Source organism: Serinus canaria, chromosome 7 (assembly GCF_022539315.1).
Source record: "Serinus canaria isolate serCan28SL12 chromosome 7, serCan2020, whole genome shotgun sequence".
NCBI lineage: Eukaryota > Metazoa > Chordata > Aves > Passeriformes > Fringillidae > Serinus > Serinus canaria.
The window spans coordinates 16,108,075-16,129,288 of record NC_066321.1 but is presented as its reverse complement, the minus strand read 5'-3'; the positions used below and the strand labels follow the sequence as shown (position 1 = coordinate 16,129,288).

The window sequence follows — 21,214 nt, the reverse complement described above, 5'->3', positions numbered from 1 at the left end:
TTGGCAGAGAGGAGACTTTTTCCCTTCAAGGCCTGAGGGTATCAGCATGGTGGGGTATCCAGCCGAGCTGATGTAGCAGTGTGCATTTCCTTTCCCTCATCTCTGTTTGTGGTACTGTTGATCTGGAAAGGTCTCTTAGTAAATCATTTGCCTTTCCTCCCCCTCCTCCCCAGAGATCCTGTATTCAAACTCTTACATTTCCCATACTTAAAGCTGCATGTGTTTTATCGTATGGAAGGCGTTGTCTTAATTTTATTGCTAAGGCTTATTTGTTGCCAAAGGTCTGTGTGCTACATTTTGAAGATCTCAAATAATGAGAGGGAAAGTCTTGCTCTCTGTTCCTTTTTTTTGGTGACAACTTACAGGGCTTCCACATTTCAGAACAGAGATACAGTAAAAAGACTGTTAAGCCAGGACTGCTGCTGAAAAGTCCATCATCATACAAAGGCCTCAGCATGAATGTACTTTTAAAATGTAAATTAGGATCAATTCTTTTTGAATATCTTCCAAATATTCAGAGTTATGACATTTTAAAAATACACAAGAACATGTCCCAGTCCTCTGTTCTTCCCTAGTGAATTGCATATTACTTTGTTCCATGGGAAATTCTGAAGGTTTTTCCTCTCGTTTTATTTATTTCTTAATTAATTATATATTTGTTAATTCTCTTTGAAGTCTAGGACACTCATTCTGAATTATGCAGTTTCAAAAATGCCATTAAATAAAAGAGTGGCCCTCCCAGGAAGAGGGGACAGCTCTGACTGCCACTGGTAACTCTTTCCCATCTAACACTTGAACTGAGGTTGAGGTGATAATCTGAGGAGCACAGACTCACTGCTCTGGATGTAGCTGAAAGGTGAGCAGAAGCAAAACTTGACTTTTAAAGGTAACTGGTTACTGAAGAGTATCCTAGTGGTGGATATAAGTTTTGGGAACATTGTTCGTTTCTTTATCTCACGGGATTTTAAAAAAATATAGTTTAATTAGAAACAGAGCAGAGTACATCTAAATATATAGCTGTGAAGCCAGATGCTCAATTCTTTAGAATGTTATAATAATATACTAATAGAAAGTCTACTGAAAAGGGCATCCACTGCTATTTTTATCACCACAACAGAATCCGTTAATTTTTTGAAATGAAAAAGAGGAAATTAATTTCTGTTTCTCTCTGTGAAGATTTTCAAGTCCTTGTGATAGAAAATATCTGACTGCCTTTAGGGCATCTTAGATTTGCTCATCATTTTCTGGTAGTTACTGTGCCTCGTTTTATCCTTTCCATAAGTGAGAGATGGGGAGGCAGCTTAAAGTGCAGAGGAAAAAATAAATTTTCATTTTGTGTTGTAGTCAGGAGGGAGTATTTCTAAGGCCTCACTAGTGTCTTTTCCAAACTTTTGCTTTTTTCAGGAGGAGAGAATTTACAAGAAATTTAATTTCTCCTCAAGAATTTTACTGGATTTGTATTTGGATCTGGGTCACTGGTGTTCTGCCTTTTCAGGACTCAGTACTTCTGTTCACACTTGTGCCAAAGAGATTTGTCAGCTCTCGAGTTCAACTTCTGCAGTGGTGGAGGAAATGTGAGGCTGTTTCTCTCAAGTTGCTTTCCCCTAGTGGTAGAGGTCAGCATTTGGCTATGACAGTTCTTTATATTTTTGGCAGGCAGTTCTCTGACATTCCTGTTGCTGAGATCATCCTCACTAGGCTTTCAGAAGAACATCTGACTGGGGTTCAGATTCTTCACCTTCTGCTGTTCTGACCATATAGGATGTTATAGGAGAGGTTTCATTCCTTGCCATTACCAATTAATTTGTTTCTAGATACCTTTTGTTAACCCTAAGATCTGTTAATTTGTGGTTTCTTCCTTTCATTGTGATATGGTTCCATGTTAAGGGTGTGGATTCTTTTAATCCCAAAGATAATTTAAGGGAATAAAAGTATCATTAAATTGCTGCAGTCTGAGTCATACTTGGTCTGTGAGTTTATTTCCCTGGCCTTCCCACACAGCATTTCCGATATGCAGTGAGCTGAGGGTGTGCTGGAAAGACTTTAGAGTGACCTAGATACTGTTTAACTCTTTGCTAGGGGGTGGCTCCCTGACACTGGGTGTAGCCTTTGCCTCTTTCCATTCTCAGTCCTTTCCTATGTAATAATTGTATCCATTATATTTCCCTGCCTTTGAGAGGTTTTCAAATAAAGTATTTTAAGGTTTCTACTTGAAGTGCTTTAAGCATCTTGTTTAATTAAATTGATGAGAAAGATTAGAAAACTAACTATTTTAAAACCTGAAGTGTAGGCATGGAGATTCATCCTTAGAAGTTATAGGTTCTTTCCTGTAGTACTCTATCACTTCTGAGAGAAAAACTTGTTCTGCTGCCCTCTTGCAAGCAAAAAAATAGTCATCTCAGGCTCTCTGAAACCAAAAGTTCTGTAAAGCCCAGAAACACTGTGATCTTGTCATACAAGCTTCCTTGCTTGCATGTAATGTTGAATCTGTTCAAGAGAGGTGGTGGTGATAGGGGTTGTCTTTACTGACTTTGGACTTGCCTGTCAGCTTTGCAGTCATGCAGTGTTTGATTGATTTTTCTTGACTCTGTGTAAGAATGGGTTTTTTGACTAGATCCTTCTGTGGCTGTTGATGTTCTGGGTTTGTGAAACTCCCAGAGATGCTCCTTTTAAGAAACTTTTGACTGTATATCTTATTCTGCTTAATGAAGTTTCCATCCAGGTTTGCAGTTGACACAGTAAATTGGAGGATCTTAATTTTCTCTGAGCCCAGCTGACTCCTCCCTTTGCACAAATGCTTTTGGGTTGAGTTTTCCCTGCTAGGCCAGGATTAACCTCTATCATCTGTGTTCTTCACTGTGAAGCCCAGTGATCCAACTGCTTCAAACTGCAGTTTGGGAACACTGGGCTTACCCTTCCATGATGGTATTTTTGTGGTCATTATGCAGAAGTCACTGGAGATGAGGGGCTGGGGATCACATGAGGTTCAGCCAGCTTTGTGTGTTCTGCAGAGCAGTCTGGTGGTGCCCAGAGTGTGGGACTGCAGCCCTGGCTGCTGCTCAGGGCTCAGTGGGCTGATGGTGCAGTGCTTCCACAGGGTTTCTGTTGTCCTGGGCTGCTGCAGTGGTGGGATCTGAACAGGTTAATGACATTTTAAAGAAAAGGGTACATTTAAGCTACCAAAAGGAGATTTCCATGTAAGTATCTATTACATACTTCTTGCAAAACTGCAGAAATCAAACTCTGCCTCCAGCTTTCTTCAGTCAATATTCAAAAGATCATCTAAGCAGTGTGAAACTGAGGAAGTGTCACTGAATATGACCCTGACGCATCAGCTACAGAGGTTGCACTTTAGATTTTGTGTTACAGCTTGAGATTGCTCATCTATCTAAAATTTGGCAACAGATGGATAGTATTTTTTTTTAATGCATAACACTCCTCTATCCCTGTCTCAGCACTTAATACTACTGCAGGCATCTTTTCAACAGAGCCGTGCAGTTACAATCAATAATATGTGAGCTGATGTTTCTGCTCAATAACATACAGCCACTTAAATGCCCTTCTGAAGTATATTGACCCCTGGAGAGAGCTACTTTAGTACAACCATCTTCCCTATTGAAATGGAGTTATTTGCTATTCAGCACAGCTGGGACTTGAGACTGCAGAAGCAGATTCAAATAGAGATAAAGTCAACATGCCATGCTATTAAGGGGACAAGGCATCTGGAAGGCTTAGCAGTGATTTTGAGTAATTTGTCCATTTAGCTCTGTTCTAATAAGATTGACATTAAGTTACCAGAAATTAAAGGAGTTTATACTTTATTTCTTGTAGTGTCTTCATTACAAGGTGCTAATCCCAGTATAGAATTGCTATTGAAAGCAGGATGTTACTAGGAGTATTTCATAGAAGAACCACTGTAAAATGCAGTTCAGAGAAACTGGAAGTTATTTGAACATATTGGGACTTTTCCTCTCAGGCCTTCCAGACAGAAGAGAGGCAGCCAACACTTTGTGAGATGGGGTGTTAAATTAGTGCAAGCTAGAGGTAAGGACAAACAGTTATCTTTATGTATAAGGTACTTTAATCAGTAGGCCAAGTCTTGGAAATCCTGTTGGCTATTCAGTTGTCTTAATGTTACAAAACCAGAAGGAAAACATACAAAATATATTGATGCAAGAAAAAACATTATGTACGCATGTACATATAGATGTATGTATTTTTTACATATGTAATTTTCACAAAACGTGAAACAGTTTTTTGTAGTTCAGAGTTGTCAGATGGACAGGGCTTGGGAATTGGGGTGTGGTTGAAAGTACCCTTTTATGGCAGTCCTCAGTCCCATGGTTTTCTAGACTGGTGGCTTCCTTGAGGCATCATCTGTTTAAACTGAGTGTATAAGACTTGGTTGGCAACCTTCATCAAAAATTGGTATGCAAGAATAAATTAAAGAGTAATCTTCTGCAAGTATGTAGGTTTGTGGTATTAATAGGCGTCTGCCTATCTATCCAGAGAGGAGATAATCTCACACTAGCTAAGCCTGTAGCTAAATGATAAAATCATTTTTATTTATACTGTTCTGACAAAACTGGAGAAAAAAGTATTGAGAAGCATAGATAAATGATTTTATTTTCCCTTTGCCTTTTCCTTAATTCCCTCCCACAAGAAGAAGAAGAAATATGCTTAGGATAGCCAAAATAATGGACAATGCATCATCATGTGCTGACAATGACTGAATTTGGCTTCCTTGGATGGAGGAGGAGGAATTGAAAAATAAAATGTCTTCAGGTAGAGAGAAATAAAATGTCTTCATTTATGCTCCCAAGCTGATCTCTACTGTTTAATAGAGGGAAGAGGAAAGAGCTGTGAATAACAAGAACTGCTCTGTTATGTCTTCTTAGTTTTATTCTTTCAAGCTGTTAGTGTAGGCTCTGCAAAATCAGCGAGGCTGAAATTTGCCAAGATTTATGGTTGAGTGTGGAAGTACTGCTGTACTTTCAGATTAGAGCAGCAAGCAGTGGTAAATCAATACATGCACATCTGTGGACCTGCCATGAGCTCGGCTTATAAATACATATTAGCATTCATCTGGGTTAATTTCTCATCCTCCCAAATCATTGTTCTGGGTAGTGTTCCTTTCTCAGTATAAAGGAAAGGATAAAAAAATCACTAGACTGTAGAAACAACATTTCAGCTTTGTAATTTGAACCTTTTTGGTACTTTCTTGATATGCTTGCAAATGAATTATTATTAAAAAAAAAAGCTGCATCTTTTGTGCTCATTTGAAGCCATGTGCTCTCAGATCTTTTATATTCTTTCTGGGAGTCACAGAAACTATAATAATTTATTTGCAAATAATAATATTGTTTCAAGCTTTTAGTTGAGTGAAAAATGCAGATTTTTTTTTCAGTACACAACTTGTGTCCATTCTGTAGCACTAGGGTAAGAAAACAACAGGGTGAGACCATTTGCTCTCTTAAAATAACATGGTTTTGTTCTTCCATCTTGTAACAGTAGGAAACTCTAACTTCTGCCCATATACTGGAATAGCCTTGTCAGTAGTTGAATTCCATGCATCTTTTAATTGAATAATCTTTTTTTTTTTTTTTTTTTTTTTTTTTTTTTTTTTTTTTTTTTTTGGTAAAGTCAGGGTTCTCCAGAGCTGCTGAACTGGATGCTGGACAGCAGAGATTAGGAAGTGCAGCCTGCTTGGTGAGGCAGACACTGAGAAGCAGATTCCTTGATTTTTCTGATGTTGTAGCATTTACTGCCAACTTCTTGTTTGAATCATCTTAATGCATGTTAGTTGATTTATGATAATTTATGATAATTCTGAGATTTATTGTTTGACTATCTGAATAACTGCAAACCATTTTCATGCAAAGGATCCTCAGTTCCGTGTCTTATGGTGAAACTTTCTGTAATGCTTTCAGTGGAAGAGCACTTCACATAAATTACAATATTCTATATTAGAAGCAGAATAGTAGCAAATTAGTTTCTAAACCATTCTATCTGATTTGCACACATCACTGCATATTTAAAAATTTTTCTCAAAGGAACAATGCCACATAATTTATAAGGAAAACCAGAGTGGTCTTTCATTCTCATTGGTTAACAAACTCAATAGATCTTTGGCAGGAAACAGCACTTTTAATGTCAACCAGCAATTGTGTCCCTGCAAGCAGATGTTTGAAAATCATAACTCTGCATAGTTTACACATTTAAAAATACTTCATATGTGTGTTTTTAAATGGGTAGAGAGAAAAATCTTCTAAAAATGTAGGCAAAAATTAGTTAGAAAAAATCACTTTAGTTTTGCTGTGCTATTGATTTCATAAACTGTGAAGATTATGATAAACAATTTCCTTTTCTGAAAGAATAGACATTCATTTTAATGCATGACAATGATTTTTATGTTCTTTTTCTTCCATTTAGGAGTAAGCAAGCTATGATTACTGGGACAATACTTGCACTTCAAAGTGTGTCAAAGAGGCAAATCTGTTTGTGTTTCTGATAGGTTATTTATCCTGCTTAACCTATAAACTGTAAAGTAACAAGGCTACTGAACTGACAGATAGCCTAGCAGATGGTTCAGAGATTATGCAAAATCACCTCAGCTTGTCAGAAGTCAGGTTGGGTTACTGCAGGGGCAGAGGCAGCAAGAAGCACGGAACAGGATCATTTTTCACAATTTGTTGCTTGAAATTCCATTTTTCTTCACAGCATGTGACATCCTGTGTCTACAGTTAAAATTTGCAATCAACAAATTTAGGACCAGCATGTTTGTATTCTGGCTTTTATAAGAGTCCTTAGGTTGATGAGAATCTTTAGGAGTCTGTGAAATATGAAAGCTGATCTCCAGTGCAGAGCAAGAGGTCAACTCTGCCACTTTAGCTGCTATTGCCCTCTCCTTTTTCAGTGTCTGGAGCTGTTGTCTCTCCCTACCATAACATTGAGCAGCATTCTCTTGTTAGCCTGTGGAAGATTAAATGGAAATTAGGTGCCATATGTTAAGTAGTAAAAATCATCTTGCAGCTGAGCAAGGATAGGCCAAAACGGAGGGCTTTGACAAAATCTCTACCTGAAGAGAGGGTGATTATTAATCATAGCTCTGCCAAGTATCTGAATTCACATCCTCAGTGGAGCGGCTGAGGCTGCAGATACTGAGAAACTTGCCAAAGCCTAGAACAGAAGTTGCAGGTTCATCCTTCAGAATTTACCTTTTTCTTTCTTTTAAATTAAAAAAAAGAGCCCCCAAGACCCTATTGTAAAGATTTTTATGCTTGCATTTTTAAATCTCTTTATAAATTGATTGTGTTTTTTCTCAGAGTAGCATCAGCAGAATTCCTCTTGATGCCTGGCAGGGCATAATATGAGAGCCTTCCCCTCCAACTCCAAAAGCTTTTTGCTGGGAGTGGGTGTGCATGTGTGTGTGTGCATACTTAACGGATCATTTTTAATTTTTTTCTCCCCATGACTGTGTCATCATAGTACTGAAGTATAACTTTTTTAAAGTACTGGTTTTTCCCATATTGCAACTTTCTTAACCTTACAAAGTAAAACTAAATAAACATGCCCCTACATATTTGTTGATTTAAGATTGACAGAGAACACACCTCTGCAAGCAGCTGCTGAAAGTCTGTTCATAAAGACACTAGAAAGCCACATTGGGAAAGCTGCTTTAGTGTCAGCTGTAATATTTCTGAAATGTTTAAAATGCCCAGAGATGTTAAAATGCAAAATCTTCCTCAGCTGCGCAGGACAATGTGCAGTGGGTCTTGCTTAAAGATGTTGTGCAGTGGTTCTTGCTTTTAAAATAATCAATTTGTTGTGCAATAAGGATCATATTAATCGCAAAACCTTTGGAAGTTGTAATAAAAATAGCTGTAGGATACTAGCAGGACTCTTTCCTGTTGAATTTCAGTCAGCTTCTAAGGAATGGATAGAGGTTATTCACATCTCTACAAAGCAAGAGCAGAAGGAAGCAAACATTTCCTGATTCTAAAAACATATCTTCCCTGTCCCCACAGCTTATCTTTGTGTGAATGAGGAAATAACTACCCTTGGGAAAAACAAATTGGGTAGCTGAAAAATAATAATTTCCAAAATTTTTTTGTGTGTCACTGTCCATTAAGATTTTGAATTCCAGATTATTTTTAGTTTTAAGGAGCATTTACATTTGTGTAGAACCTGTACACTACAAGCCAAATACCTATTCATAAAATACTGATTTTTATCTATTGAAATTAATATTGTCCAAGAAACTTACAAGGCATTTGTTCACACTTGACTAAATTGTGTATGTCCATTGTGCAAAGCACCTAGTCCTGTGAGGACAGACGACAGTAGGAGAGGAGAAAATATCTGGGCTTGCATCTGGTTTTGCTGCTTTTGATTACTTCTCAGGGAAATCTGGAACTGTAACCTAGTGAGACTGAAGAACAGATTATTTGTACCAACATAATAGCAGTCTGCACTGTGGAGATGTTGGTAGTTGCATTGGTAATGATGATGACATACACTGATTCTTATTAAAAACAGAAATTCAATTAAAAAGAAGAGTTAAACACAGACATCTTGTGAAGAAAGCTTTGCTGATCTTAATGAAGAGCTTACAGCAGTATATAAGAATATTGATTTGTCAGTAAAGGCAATGTTCCTAGGAGCCATGGGTGTTTTGGCTTTTTTAGCTGAAAGATCTTTTTTTCCGGTGTTTTTTTTTTTTTAGTACCCAGATCTCAAAAGTAGTCTTTACATTATTAGACAAAATGCAATTTTTGTAATTTTGTAAAGACAGAACAGTAGTTGGCTTTTATAATAATAAATTCTAATTTATTTGGGGGCATATTATCTCCCAAATAAAGTAATAATAAATGGGAATGAGAACTATTTGGATATTTGAGTATTTTGAAAATACCGTCTTTCTTCTGAAGTATAGAGAGTCAAAGGGACAATTATTAAGAAAGGAAGGAACTAGCTTTATGTCAAAACCACAGGATCATTTAACACCATATCATCAAAAGAACACTTTAATTTAGGCACTCAAGATCTGTTTTGCATATAGTGAAAAATATGGTCTAATGTGTGAAACAGGGCACATCTGGTGGCATTGGTTAACCCAGTAGTTGAATATCTGAAACTAGGGAAGTAGACTTTATTAAACCAAATAAATTAGCCAAATCTAACAATTTTGAAACAGAGCTCATACTAGAATAAAGCTAGAATATCTATACACATTAACTTGGAAAGTAAAAATAAGAAAGTATAACTGCAACTTTTTATGTAATTTTTTTATGCACTTAAAATGATTGGTCCAGCTTTTGGTGGCAGATGCTTATTATGTTCTGGTAGAAAACCTTTAGGTGCATGATGGCCTTGAAGCATCTGAGTATTCCAAAGAGTTTCTCAAAGAACAGTGTGTCTTCCAACAACAGAAAACAAAATACGGACAAAATGTTCTCAGCAATGTTTCCTTCTGAACGACGGCATAGATGTGGTGAAGAAGAATTTAAAAATGGAAACCATATGGTTTGATTCTGTTCTTAAAACTCAGTCTTCTGCTGGATTGAATAAATTTCTTTATCAAGTTTTTTTAAGAAACATTTTCCCATAACTAAAGAGTGGGATCAGAGTTGTCTATCACAAAGACTAGCAGTGTTGTATTGACAGCTATTTTCCAAAATTCCCCGTACTGAAAAATTGAAAATTTTATAGAGACACAAAAACTCCCTGTGTTTGTCTAAGCTTAAAAGGGACCAAGAGCTTAAGGTTCAGTACAACACTTTCCCAAAATGCAGCAGAGAGGCAGAGCTATGGGAGCCAGATAAAACTTTTTATCCTTGAGTTTTGGATCCAGGAGAAAAGATTGATGGGGCTGATCATGTTCCCTTGGCTGTGCTTTTGGCTTAGAAATGCCCTGAAGATGGGAAGACCAGTGAGGAACAGGAGCGAGCTGTACCAAGTCAGCTCCTGCTGACAACTCCCTTGGCTCTTTTTCTCAGGCCCAGGGAATTTTCTTTGCTCCTCCTGCACCAGGTGTTACAGAGGAGCTGGGAACTCCAGCAGGGATTAGGCCTTCCCATGGGCTGTTAGGGTTTTTCCTTGTCAGGTCTCAACTGAGGTGAATGTAGTGGCTTCCACCCACTCTGCAAGCAGGGTAGATGGTGGTGTGGGTTTGGCTAGTAAGACCATCAGTTGCATATACATGTTTTGAGTCACAGTGTTCAAAACAGAATCCTCTGTGTTTGGGGGAGTGAGGATCTTAAAATTTGCGCATCACTGATTTGCTGAGGTCCACGTTTGTTGTGTGCATTGATTTGAGGTCATACTGAAAGGCAGCATGATTTCATTTCAAACAAGAATTTGCTGCATTTAGAGTACATGCAAGGTACCCACTGACCATGCTGTGTTGTGAATAAGGCCATCTTGAATAAGTGATTTTTTTTTTGTTTTTGCAGTTGTCTCTTTTATATTTAAAGCTGATTTATAGACGAAGCAGGCCCACCTGCTTTTTCTTTTTAGTGTTACAATTAATATATAGGAATAGCTTATGAAGTGTTTGCTTTGTGCATTTTCATCTAGTTACTTACCCTAGTCAAAATTACAATTTATTTTGATGTGGGTGTATTCAGCAGCTGCATTTTATTTTAGGATTTATTGATCTGCCCTTCTATGTGATGCTCCTTGCCAGATCTGCCTGTCTCTTGTGCTCTCTCCAGTCTTTGAGACACCTGGTGAGAATATTGGCCCCTATTTTGTCTTCAGCCAGGTTCTTTCCTTTCACAATTCTACCTTAAAGTTAATTCATGTACTTGGAGCCACTTACAAGTTATGAAATCTGTGTCTGGTTTCACCACACAATTCTGGGTCTTGAAAATAAGAGCATTCCATGAAGGCAGTGATAAGATTCTAAGATGTAAAAATTAATCTACAACAAACACAGAAAATATGCAGCATTTCTGTATATCAGAGGAGTTTTGACAGCACTACGGTAATGCAAACTGTAACAGCAGGATCTCTAGGAACGTGCTTTTATAGCTGGACTGGACTTAGGTAAAGGGAGATCACTGTTCATTTTCAACACAAAGTTCCAGACAGTTCAGGATGGAGGACCTAAGCAGCATTTAAAGGCAAGGACTTTCTGTAGTAGCAGAGATCCTTCTGGCATATTTTTGTCCAAGTCAACTTCTTGTGGTAGAGAAATCCTTCACAGCAACAGCTGGAGGACAGGTTGAGAGTACTGCAAAGGGAAGCACTGTAAGCATGGTGGTATGAGGTAAATTACATTATGTTGTGTTCACAGATTTGAACAATTCATTCCAGACAAACCTTATCAAGCCTCTTGCTGCCTGTTCTTACTGTACCTCCCCTAATGCACACAGAGATAAGTTCTTTCAACACTCAGAACAGCACTTGGGGCAGAGGCTTCAAACTACTTCATTCCCCATTCTTTGTCATGCTCATGATGGCATCTTTTCACCCTCACGTTTCCACAAATGTTCATCATATTGCCAGATGTACAAAGGGAGAAAAACAAATAGTGGTTCAGGTTGATTCATGTACTTGATTTTCTAAAGACTCTTTTCTTCAGCACTGTGGAGATTGCCAAAATTAGGCTTCAGAGTTGTTTCAAATGCCAAATATATCCCTAGCTATTTGCCATGAATCTGTCAGGACGATTGTTTGCACTGGTTTTGACCCTGTTGCTGAACAATATGATTAAAAAAAATTATGTGATGGTGCTTCTCTTCAAGCCTTCCACTTCAAAAGCATGTAAGACAAAGGTACAGTGCAGTGTTTGACATTCTTATTGCCTGGCAGTAGATTTTGGGGCAGCATGAGCCAGGTGAGGGTTATTTTTTCATTTCTGCACTGTGAGGATGTAATTAGCAGTAGTAAGCATTATCCTGTTAAGCATCTGGACTGCATTTCTTCCTAGCTTGGCTTTGAACATGTTTCTTCTTTATCTGCTGTCCAGCCAGACATTTGTGTTGGTGTTCTGTACCACAACTGTATCTCGTACAGTGCGTCACAGGCAGTTGCTGAGCACACCCCTGTTAATCCCATACCCAGTGCACCGTGGCAATTATTTACCTGCCTCTTACCCAAGCCCTCTCTTTCTCAATGTGTGAGTTGATATTGGTACAAGTGCTGTATAGAAAAGAGACACAAAGCTGAAAATATTTTTCCATTTCAAAACATAATTTAGACTGAAGAATGTGTTAAAAGCACTCAAAAGAAAAAAAAAAAAGAACTCTCTATTGCTGTTGAACATGAGTTTGATGTATTTTGGGGAGAAAAATAACTCACTTAATAAGAAATATGTAGTTGCTTGTCACCAGCCAGATTAGCAGTTATTTCTAAAGACTAGTACCTAATTTAAAAGAAAATGTGTTTTAAAAAACTGTTTCAGCTGAAAGGGAATGAGCAAACACCAACTGCTGTAGAAGTGATTCTGCCAGACGTGGAACAGTGCTTTGCTGTAGCTACAAAGTCTCACCAAGCATGCAGTAAGGCTGTGGAGCAAGAGAGAACCCTCAGTAAGTGCCTTAGGCATCTAGATGTATATAGGCTTTGAGAAGAGTTAGGATCTTCAGGCAAGACCTAAGACATCATCATAGACATCTTTGGAATTCAAATTTTCTCTTGCTTGCAATAATCCTTTCTGTGAGCAGGCAATACATACCAGTTTATGTCATGACTGGTGTGTTTTATAGCTCATTGATTTCTGCTGGGTCTTGATTGCAGTTGCACCCAATAAAGGAGCAGTTGAAGACAAGAGCTTATGTTAAAAACAGAGTATAATGACCATAGAATTCAGGGGGAAGAAAAGTTCTCACAATGGTCATAATTTGAAGGAAGCACTTGAGAAACTGCAAGGAGTGATTCCCCTGGTATCAGATCACATGCTGGGAACAAGGAGGGGGTGCATCCTGCTGGCCAGGCTCAGGGTGGGTGAACTGCTTTTCTGTGCCTCATGGCATGAGTGGAGAACAGCTCAAACACGGGAGGGAAAATCGTAGGAGAAATCCTGGCGATAGCTGCTATTGTTATACAGGCTCCCAGTTTGTTCCTAGACTCACACTGCTGAAATTTCTTGGCAGCCTTCCACGGTGGCTGGTTCTTTGCAGGAGCCATGCTATCTAGGACGGTGCAATAAATCACTAAGCCATCTTTGTGCAGTGGAAGGTAGTCCACAAAGTTTCTCTAAAGAACAGCTGTGCAGAGACCTGCTCGTGGGCTGCTGAGCATCAGCAGCCTGGGCTGGAGCAGTCCAAGGCAGCCCCCAGCCAGGTGGGCAGGTCACTGTTCTCACAGAAATACCCAGGGCTGGGGTTCTTCACCACCACCACTTCTGCACTTTCAAGAACTGACACAGTAGCAGAGACAAGATCATCCTTCATGAATTTTTTTTCCCCACAAAAGGCTATGTAGCTCTTCACTTTAAGAAGCTTTAGGTAGCCTGATAGGATATGGAGAATGCTGGCTGTCGAATGTCATGCTGGGTGCAAGTGCCTTGAGCAGTTTGCCTCTCTCATTTATAGCATGTGCTTTTACTCTGCACTCAGAAAAATAGTGGAGAAAACATGAGAAGTTTTGACTTAGGTGCTATAAAGCTTCCTGAATAGAATCACATATTTGGAAAATAAGTGGTACGAATAAGGAAGTACCTTCTCCAACTATCATGCACAATTTCTGTTGCTTTATTACAGCTTCTAAAATGGTACATTGAGGTATGCAATGATTTTCATTGATATGTGTATGTTTAGGCTATAGATGGATATATCATTTTGTACACTATTGATACACTGTTTTGTGTCAGTGTAGATGCTCACAATTTCAGATAAAAGAAGAAAACACCCACCTCATGGCTTGTGTCCCGGGTTTACTCCCTTGCAATTATTTGAAGCTGTCCAGAAACTATTGCATAAACAGCAGGGTCTTGAAACTGGTCACAAAGAGTGATAGCTATACTGAAAGGTGTATTTAAATGCTCTTTGTGGGGAAAGTGCTTTATAAATAGGCTTTGCATTTGAATAACTATCACTTTGCAAGTGAACAGTTAATTAAATACTCTTAACAAATGAAGCTTAATTTATTAGGCTTCTAATATAGTTTGAAGAATTTTTTAGACTAATACAGCTACTGCAGAAATGGAGTTAGTTTTCTTTTGACATAGTGTGTTTCAAAATTATACTCACTTCGTTGAAGTTCTGTTTAGCAGGTAAGATGACGGAAGTTCATTTTTCCCCTAATTCCCCTTTTGTATGCTGGTAACACTTCTCAGAATTCTGGGTTCCTGTACAATGAAAAAGAGCCTCTTAGCACACAGTGCATAGATATACCTGCTAGGGTAATAGGTTATATTGTATTCCCAAGTGAAAGCAAACTCCTTTTGCATCATTTTTCTCTCCTGTGCTCAGGGCACCCTAGCAAGTGTCGTTTACAAGCAAACAGGAGGATGTGGGAAGGAGCTTGGTAAACCTGTGCTCCATATGCAGGCCAAGAGAATTGCTGTTTTTAAATTGAAAGTGGGATTTTTATTCCAAGGGAAATTGCAAGCAGAACAAATTCTACTCTAAAAATGATCAAGACGCCTAATTCTGATAAACTTTGCAGAGTGCTTCAGAAACAGTAATTGTTCTTATAGCTGGGATTGCTGTCCATCTGTTTCCCAAGCTTAGTTGCTGAGATCTCTGTGTGCTCACCTTCGGGCTGCATAGCAGACTGGGCTTACCATGTGTTGAGAAGCTGAGAAACTGGCAATAAGAAAAAGAAAATTGAAACTTTCCTGAGAGATGTTTTTGTTTTAGTTGAAATTGCTTATATTTACAGAAATGTACAGATTTTTTTTTGACAACTCATTTGATCAGCTTTCTTTAGTCTTCCACTTGTCACATTCCAGAACAGAATAATACTAAATCAGATGTAATATTTTTGTGTTTTTTAGTTGGAGTTTTGCTGGGTTTTTATCTATTTTCTTTTCCTCTTTCCATACTGTGTTAGCCAGCAAACCTACCACTGGCTGCTACCTACAAGGCAACTGGCCTGCTCTAACTGGTCTATATACTGAGAGAGTCCCAGTTTATATCTATAACATGGTGTCTTATAAATACCAAGATTTTAACTGCATGGAATTCTTTTCTCGAAAGCACTCTTTTCTGGCTTATTCTGTGGTGCCACTGAGAACATAGAACAAGATCGTGCTTGAAATTGTTGATGTTTTTTGTCACTTCCCCATCTACGTATGAGTTAGCATTCCATAATTGTAGTCTATATAAATTGCTTCATTTTGCATAGAGTAAAAGGTACTGGGATATAAAATAAAGTGGTTTGTGTGTTTGTTATAATAGGATGTTTTTTTCTAATTTCCTTACACATGTATGATACATTTTAGGTATGGGAAAATTGTATCCACGAAGGCTATTTTGGACAAGACTACAAACAAATGCAAAGGTATGTTTGTTTTCCTTTATACTGTGTTCCTCTGAAAGTAACTGATTCTATAAAGTGCATTAATGTTGTATTTCAAATTCGTTTCATCTTTGTTGGTTAGGTTTGGGATTTTTTTTCCCATTCTTGCTCCTAAATGAGTTTTATTCTTGCTGGTGGTTGGTGTATTCAATGCATTTGCCTCCAGTGGAGCTGGCAGACAGCGGGTGTTGGTGGCACAGCCAAACCAGAGCGAAGCTGACATGCACAGTGCTGGCTGGCAGCTCGCCTCTATTTTAAAAACAAAAATGGAGTTAAAAGCAGCTTTTCCCCTTTTGCCTGGAGAAACTAGGGAATCTTGCAGATGACCATTCAACTATACTAAGCATCTTAAAAAATTATACATTGTGGAAATAAGCTCCATTGATTAGTGTAGCTTGAAGCAGCACTTAATTACATGTTCCAGTACTCTAATTGTGTTTTGTTATGTTCTATTGAATGTATTGGGAGCAAAGAGAGGGTTCATTTTCAATGAAGTAATTGCAGCTGGGAAAAAAATTAGAACTCTAGATAAGCTGAATGTATCAGTTCATGGGTTTTCATCGCTCACTGCAATTGCAGTGATTCAGATCCCAGCATGTTTGTGGTGGAAGAAGGTGTGGTAGCAGACACTGAAATACCAGATTTCAGACTTTAATTTTTTACAATTAAGAGGATAATTTCTGAGCAAAGTGAAATATTAAGTCAGCTGATTGAACAGTGTTAATATGCATAATGCCCATGAATGAGCAGAAAGCTGATAGGCAGAGGGAGGAGAGTTTGTCATTAATTAAGACAAAGCTTTTGTGCAGAACTTGGAACCAGTGCAGGGACATAGTTTCACAACTCCCCATCTTGAGCAAATTGAAGAGGCACTGACAGTTCAGAAACTGAAATTTCTAGAAAATTTTTTCCTAGCTTGTATGCAGATGTCATTGTGACTGGGAAAGATGAGGCGCCCTTTGCAATTATTTTAATTAGTTAATGCATATGATTGCACTTATGCATTTAGTCTGTCCATTCTGTCAGTCTGAAGTGTTCAGTAGTCCTTTCAGAGATACAGAACTTCTCACATTAATTCTTTAAGAGATTTAAGATGACTTTTTCAATAGAGAACTTAAATCTCACTGATGAAAAGCGGTAGCTAACAGCCTGTTGTGACAGTACACGGCAAGGTAAGGCTCCAGGGAAGCTCACTGCGTGTCACTGAAATTGCAGTGGGAACAGAAGTAGGCAGAATGGAGATATCTAACTGGAATTTAACCAAAAGATTGACAGCATCTCTGGCTTTTGCCAAAAAACACACCATGGGGTTTCAACTAACTGGAACAACAAGCACTTGAGTTTCCCTATCATCTGGAAGGTGGCAAAGCCAGCTTTGGTGGCATGCTTGGTGTCAGTATGTAACTTTGTATTACACCCTGCGGTGTGTTGGTGATAACCCAGGCTGCCATGGGGCTGGAGAGCTAGTTTGGGTATGGGAAGTTAGTCTTGCCTTGGCAGCAAAAAACTTGATATGAACTAATTCACTTACATGTTTCATGTCAGGATTTAACAATCCACACCACCACGTGTTACACAAAACAATATGCTGCTTTCTTCAGCTTCTTGGCAGCATAAATAAGCTTGCAGTAATGTACAAGGATGCTTGAGTTGTTTTTCCCAAGTTAAGAGCTTTACATCTTGTCCTGTTCTAACATTAGGCAACCTTTCCTCAGTATAGCTATATTGTAAGAGGATTGTATTATATTTTGAAGAAATATTTCCATTTTCTACTCCTCCAGAGGTTACTTCGTTGTTGGTTTTTTTGTTTTCTTTTACCCAACTTTAACTCTGGAAAGGGATTTTATTAATACTTGGGCAGCTCACTGGTGGAAAAGAGGGGGATTGAAAAATGCATAACGAGGTTTGCAATAACATCTAGTGGAAGTAGCTTCCAAACTCTGACTTCATCTTGGTGAGCCTTGAGCCTCCAATTCCCAGGCTGGATTAAAAATCCCAGCCTGTAAGGTCAGTGTCTGTTAAGGCCAAGGTATATTGCAATTTGGGCATCCTGGAATCCCTTAGTTACGTGTTCTTGTTCAGAATAAGAAAAGAGGTTATTGCAAATATATGGAATTTGTTTAAATTGATGTTGAGCTTATTTTAATATTTAAAGATTGCATTATGTGGCATAGAAAATGCTTTCAGAACAGTTTTTCACATTCTTTCAGTAATAGGAAAAACCATTTGGTTTCACTGAAGATGGGTTTTCACTCACTTTTAAATTTAACTGTCTTTCATGTATATACAGTGAGATAAGTAATTTACCGAAAATTGGGTACATGTGTGTCTTTTAAACTAAATTCCTCTCCTTAAAATATTTGAATAGACAAAAAGTAACTTACAGGCTTACTTGTCATTTATTCAAACTGCAATAAGAATTTACTTCAGAAAAATTAACAGATGATGCTCTATTTGGTGATCTCTGAAATAATCTGCTGTTAGAAGTTACATACCAGATAATAGGAAGCAAAGCACTGCATTGATTGTTAGCAGTTTGGCCAAAATTCTCATAATGAGTGGACATGGAAATGGATTTGTTCCACTAGGGCAGATCCCCACCAGTTCAAGGTTCAAGAATTTTGCTAGGTTTTTGACCTGGAGTTCAAATTGTCCCTCTTCAACAACAAGAAAATTGTATTAAATAACCATGCCAGCAGCACGACTGTTGGCTGTGAAGTGTTTGTTTGTAAGCTGTTTGCTGTCTTGTTAACAACATGATGTTTTCTCTTTCAGGTTATGGTTTTGTTGACTTTGACAGCCCAGCAGCTGCTCAGAAGGCAGTTTCTGCTTTAAAGGCCAGTGGAGTCCAAGCACAGATGGCAAAGGTGAGTTAAAATAACCAACTAATTCTTGCAATGGGTTGTGGAGATGAACAAGCTTGTACAGTGGCACAGCAAGGGCAGTGTGGAGTTTCCAGTTGCAGAGCCCTTTACAGAGAGCACAATCCTCAAGCCATGTGATTTTTAAGGTAATAAAATGGAGACTTTTGTCTGCCATATCCCAAATAATCTCAACTAGTTAAATAAAGAAAGTTGAAATTGTAAAGTCTCCTAACTGATCTCATTGCATTTATCAGCTTATTCATAATGGTCTTTTCCATTGGCTTCATCAAACATAAGTTTAGCAATAGTTTGTAAAAACTACAGCAGGCTTAATGAATTGTTTACAACACAAAGGTATGAAAGGTTTAATAGATAGTCTGTTACTGAGGTTAGAAGTCTTAAGATTTAGGGATTAATTTTTAAGTATACCATGGCAAAGTATAACCTTCAAACTTTTTTTTCAGCCCTTCTGGTATATTTTCTGCTAATATAAATAAAATTTGAATCTGAGAATTCATGAACAATAGTTTGAAATTCTTAGCCAGCTCTTGGCTGATCTACTTTTCCATCGAGGCAAACCCAGGAATTATTAAAAAGTTATAGAACGAGAGCTATCTTCTTTTTCTCTAATTTTTAATGAACCTTGCCACCAGGTTCATTAAAAATTGGAACCAGTTCATTAGCCAGGTGTGATCTTCAGAGCATCTTCAGTGCTCTTTTATGAAGTTAGGGAGATGATACTTTAGTAATGATACCATCATGCATTCTTGTTGGGTCAGATGGCCTGGTTCCAAAAGAGAGCCATAAACACCTCTACAAATTTGCTAACTAAACAAAATTTTACCAGTATAATCTGTTGATAGAATTCTGGTACCTCTTAAAGCAAATTTGGTTTTAGTTAGAAAATTATATACTAATTTAAAAAAACCTAAAATCTAGTAATCTCAGAGGCTTTTTTATTAAAATAGTCCTCTAAAAATCTAGCAAATCTTTTGTAGTTATCCACTAGGTACAGATTTTTTTCAGATGAGATATTTTCCACAGCTTCTCAGCTAAAGAGAACAGTTAAGCTAACAACATAAATGTCTTTGGATGGATTCCAGGGCAACAAAATGGAAACCATATGTTTCATACTTAATGTGTGTTTCATTACAGCCATGACACAAACATACATGCTTACTGGAAAACACTTGGGTTTTTTCCCTTTTACAAGGTTTTATGTGTGCTTAATAAAGGCCATTTACTAAATCTTTAGGTTTTAGGTGATCACTTTAAAATATACCCCAGATTTTTCAACGTTCTGTCTGCCATCTTATGAATATGATATCTAGGTAGGAGGGGCAAAAAGAGATTTTGAAGTAGTGTAAATTCATTTTCTTAATGAACTTTGATGACTGATTTAATTGTTTTGTTGAGTAGATGGAGAAGCTCTAATAATTAACTATAGTAACCTAATGAATAGTTTCTTAATCTCTTTTATCGCCTGTATTTCTGACTCATTTCCTCTGACAGTTGCAAGATCAGTAATATTTCTTTTTGTTAGCATTAATGAAATAGTGTCCATCAAAATATCCCAAAGGTTTGGGTATTTTTCTGACCCTGTGTCAAGCTTGATGACCTGTGGGAAACCTATAACTATGAGGTTTGCATTCCAGTGAAACTTGTTCTGCTTCTTAACACAGGGAGAGTGTTTGAATTATTAAAGAGACCAACCCCAAAACCAGTCCAATGAGCAGTACCACAACAGTCACTAGTGACTGTGAGTTTGAGTGCTTTGATTTTTGTCTGTTTTGAGCCATTGGATTTTTTTCCCCCCTGGACAATGCTGCTCTCCTTTTGTCTGAAAAATCCTATCTCCACTTAGATGCTCCAGACTGGGAATGGTGAGTCACAGTTGCTTTGGCAAGATTAGCAAATCCCACCCTTCCCATGCATGACACTATAAAAGTTGGTGTTTGTGTGTTTAGTGTTTTATCCTTTTGCGTGTGACCACCTGTGCCATGGGTGGTGGTCCTGCAGTGACACTGCTTCAGGCTGAAGCCTGAGTGTCACAGAGAAGGATTTGAGGAGTTTCCTGCCTGTCTGGGCAATCGATTTCCTTACTGACCACCACAGCTGCTGCAGTTTCAAAGAGGAAATCCATGCCTGTGGGGGTGATTTATCCATGGGGAGGTGTTGTAATTACTCTGTGCCCAGGGTGTGAGGAGCAGCAGAGCTCCTCAGTGCTCTCACCCTCCCCCAGACATGGTCCCTGACCCACAGCAGCTGAACAGGAAAGAAAATGTTCTTGCTGGAGCCATGTTCTGACTCTGGTTGCCATACAGTCCTTTTTGCAGTGTCCTGCTGTAGCTCTAGGCCAGTGAGATAAAAACTACTCACATCAGCAAGGTCATCTGCAAATCCTGCTTTAGTGAAAGGGATTCTGATTATTAGATATTAAAATTTTTTCTATTTTGTAGAGGTAACTTCAAATTGCAGTTATATTATTTTAAAAAATATTAACTAGTGATTATTATTATTATTATTATTATTACTTTCCTATCAATGGGGTAAAATCATGCTCTATTTGGCAGTCTGCTTCCCAGTTGATCTGAGTTGAAAAAAAATCCCACTTGCTATATTTTGCAACTGCCCAGCAGAGTGGGAAGGCCCAGGGCCCAAGATATGGCTTCAAGCCAAATCCTGCCAAATCTGTTCTGGGGGTCACTGATGGTGGAGAAGTGGCTGCCACTCAGGAGATGCCACAATAAGAGAACCCTGTGTCAGTCCATTGCTCATGAAATACCATGTCTTCAGCTGTTCTGCTTTTTCTGAGATCTGAATTGGGAACTCTTGGTTAAGACAAAGCAGCCTGGGAAGGGTTTTGCTTTCTGCTGGTT

General features: G+C 38.2%; 1 protein-coding gene across 3 annotated transcripts in view; it reads left to right on the top strand.

The window, feature by feature from the left end:
* The window catches only part of RBMS1 (RNA binding motif single stranded interacting protein 1), a 142,493-nt gene that overhangs the window by 87,205 nt on the left and 34,074 nt on the right, over positions 1-21,214 (top strand). For all 3 annotated transcript variants that reach the window (XM_030241663.2, XM_030241664.2, XM_009087926.4), the window contains exons 3-4: positions 15,395-15,453; positions 18,247-18,338. In XM_030241663.2, the coding sequence (XP_030097523.1) occupies positions 15,395-15,453; positions 18,247-18,338 (151 nt within the window). The remainder of the gene's footprint in view (positions 1-15,394; positions 15,454-18,246; positions 18,339-21,214) is intronic.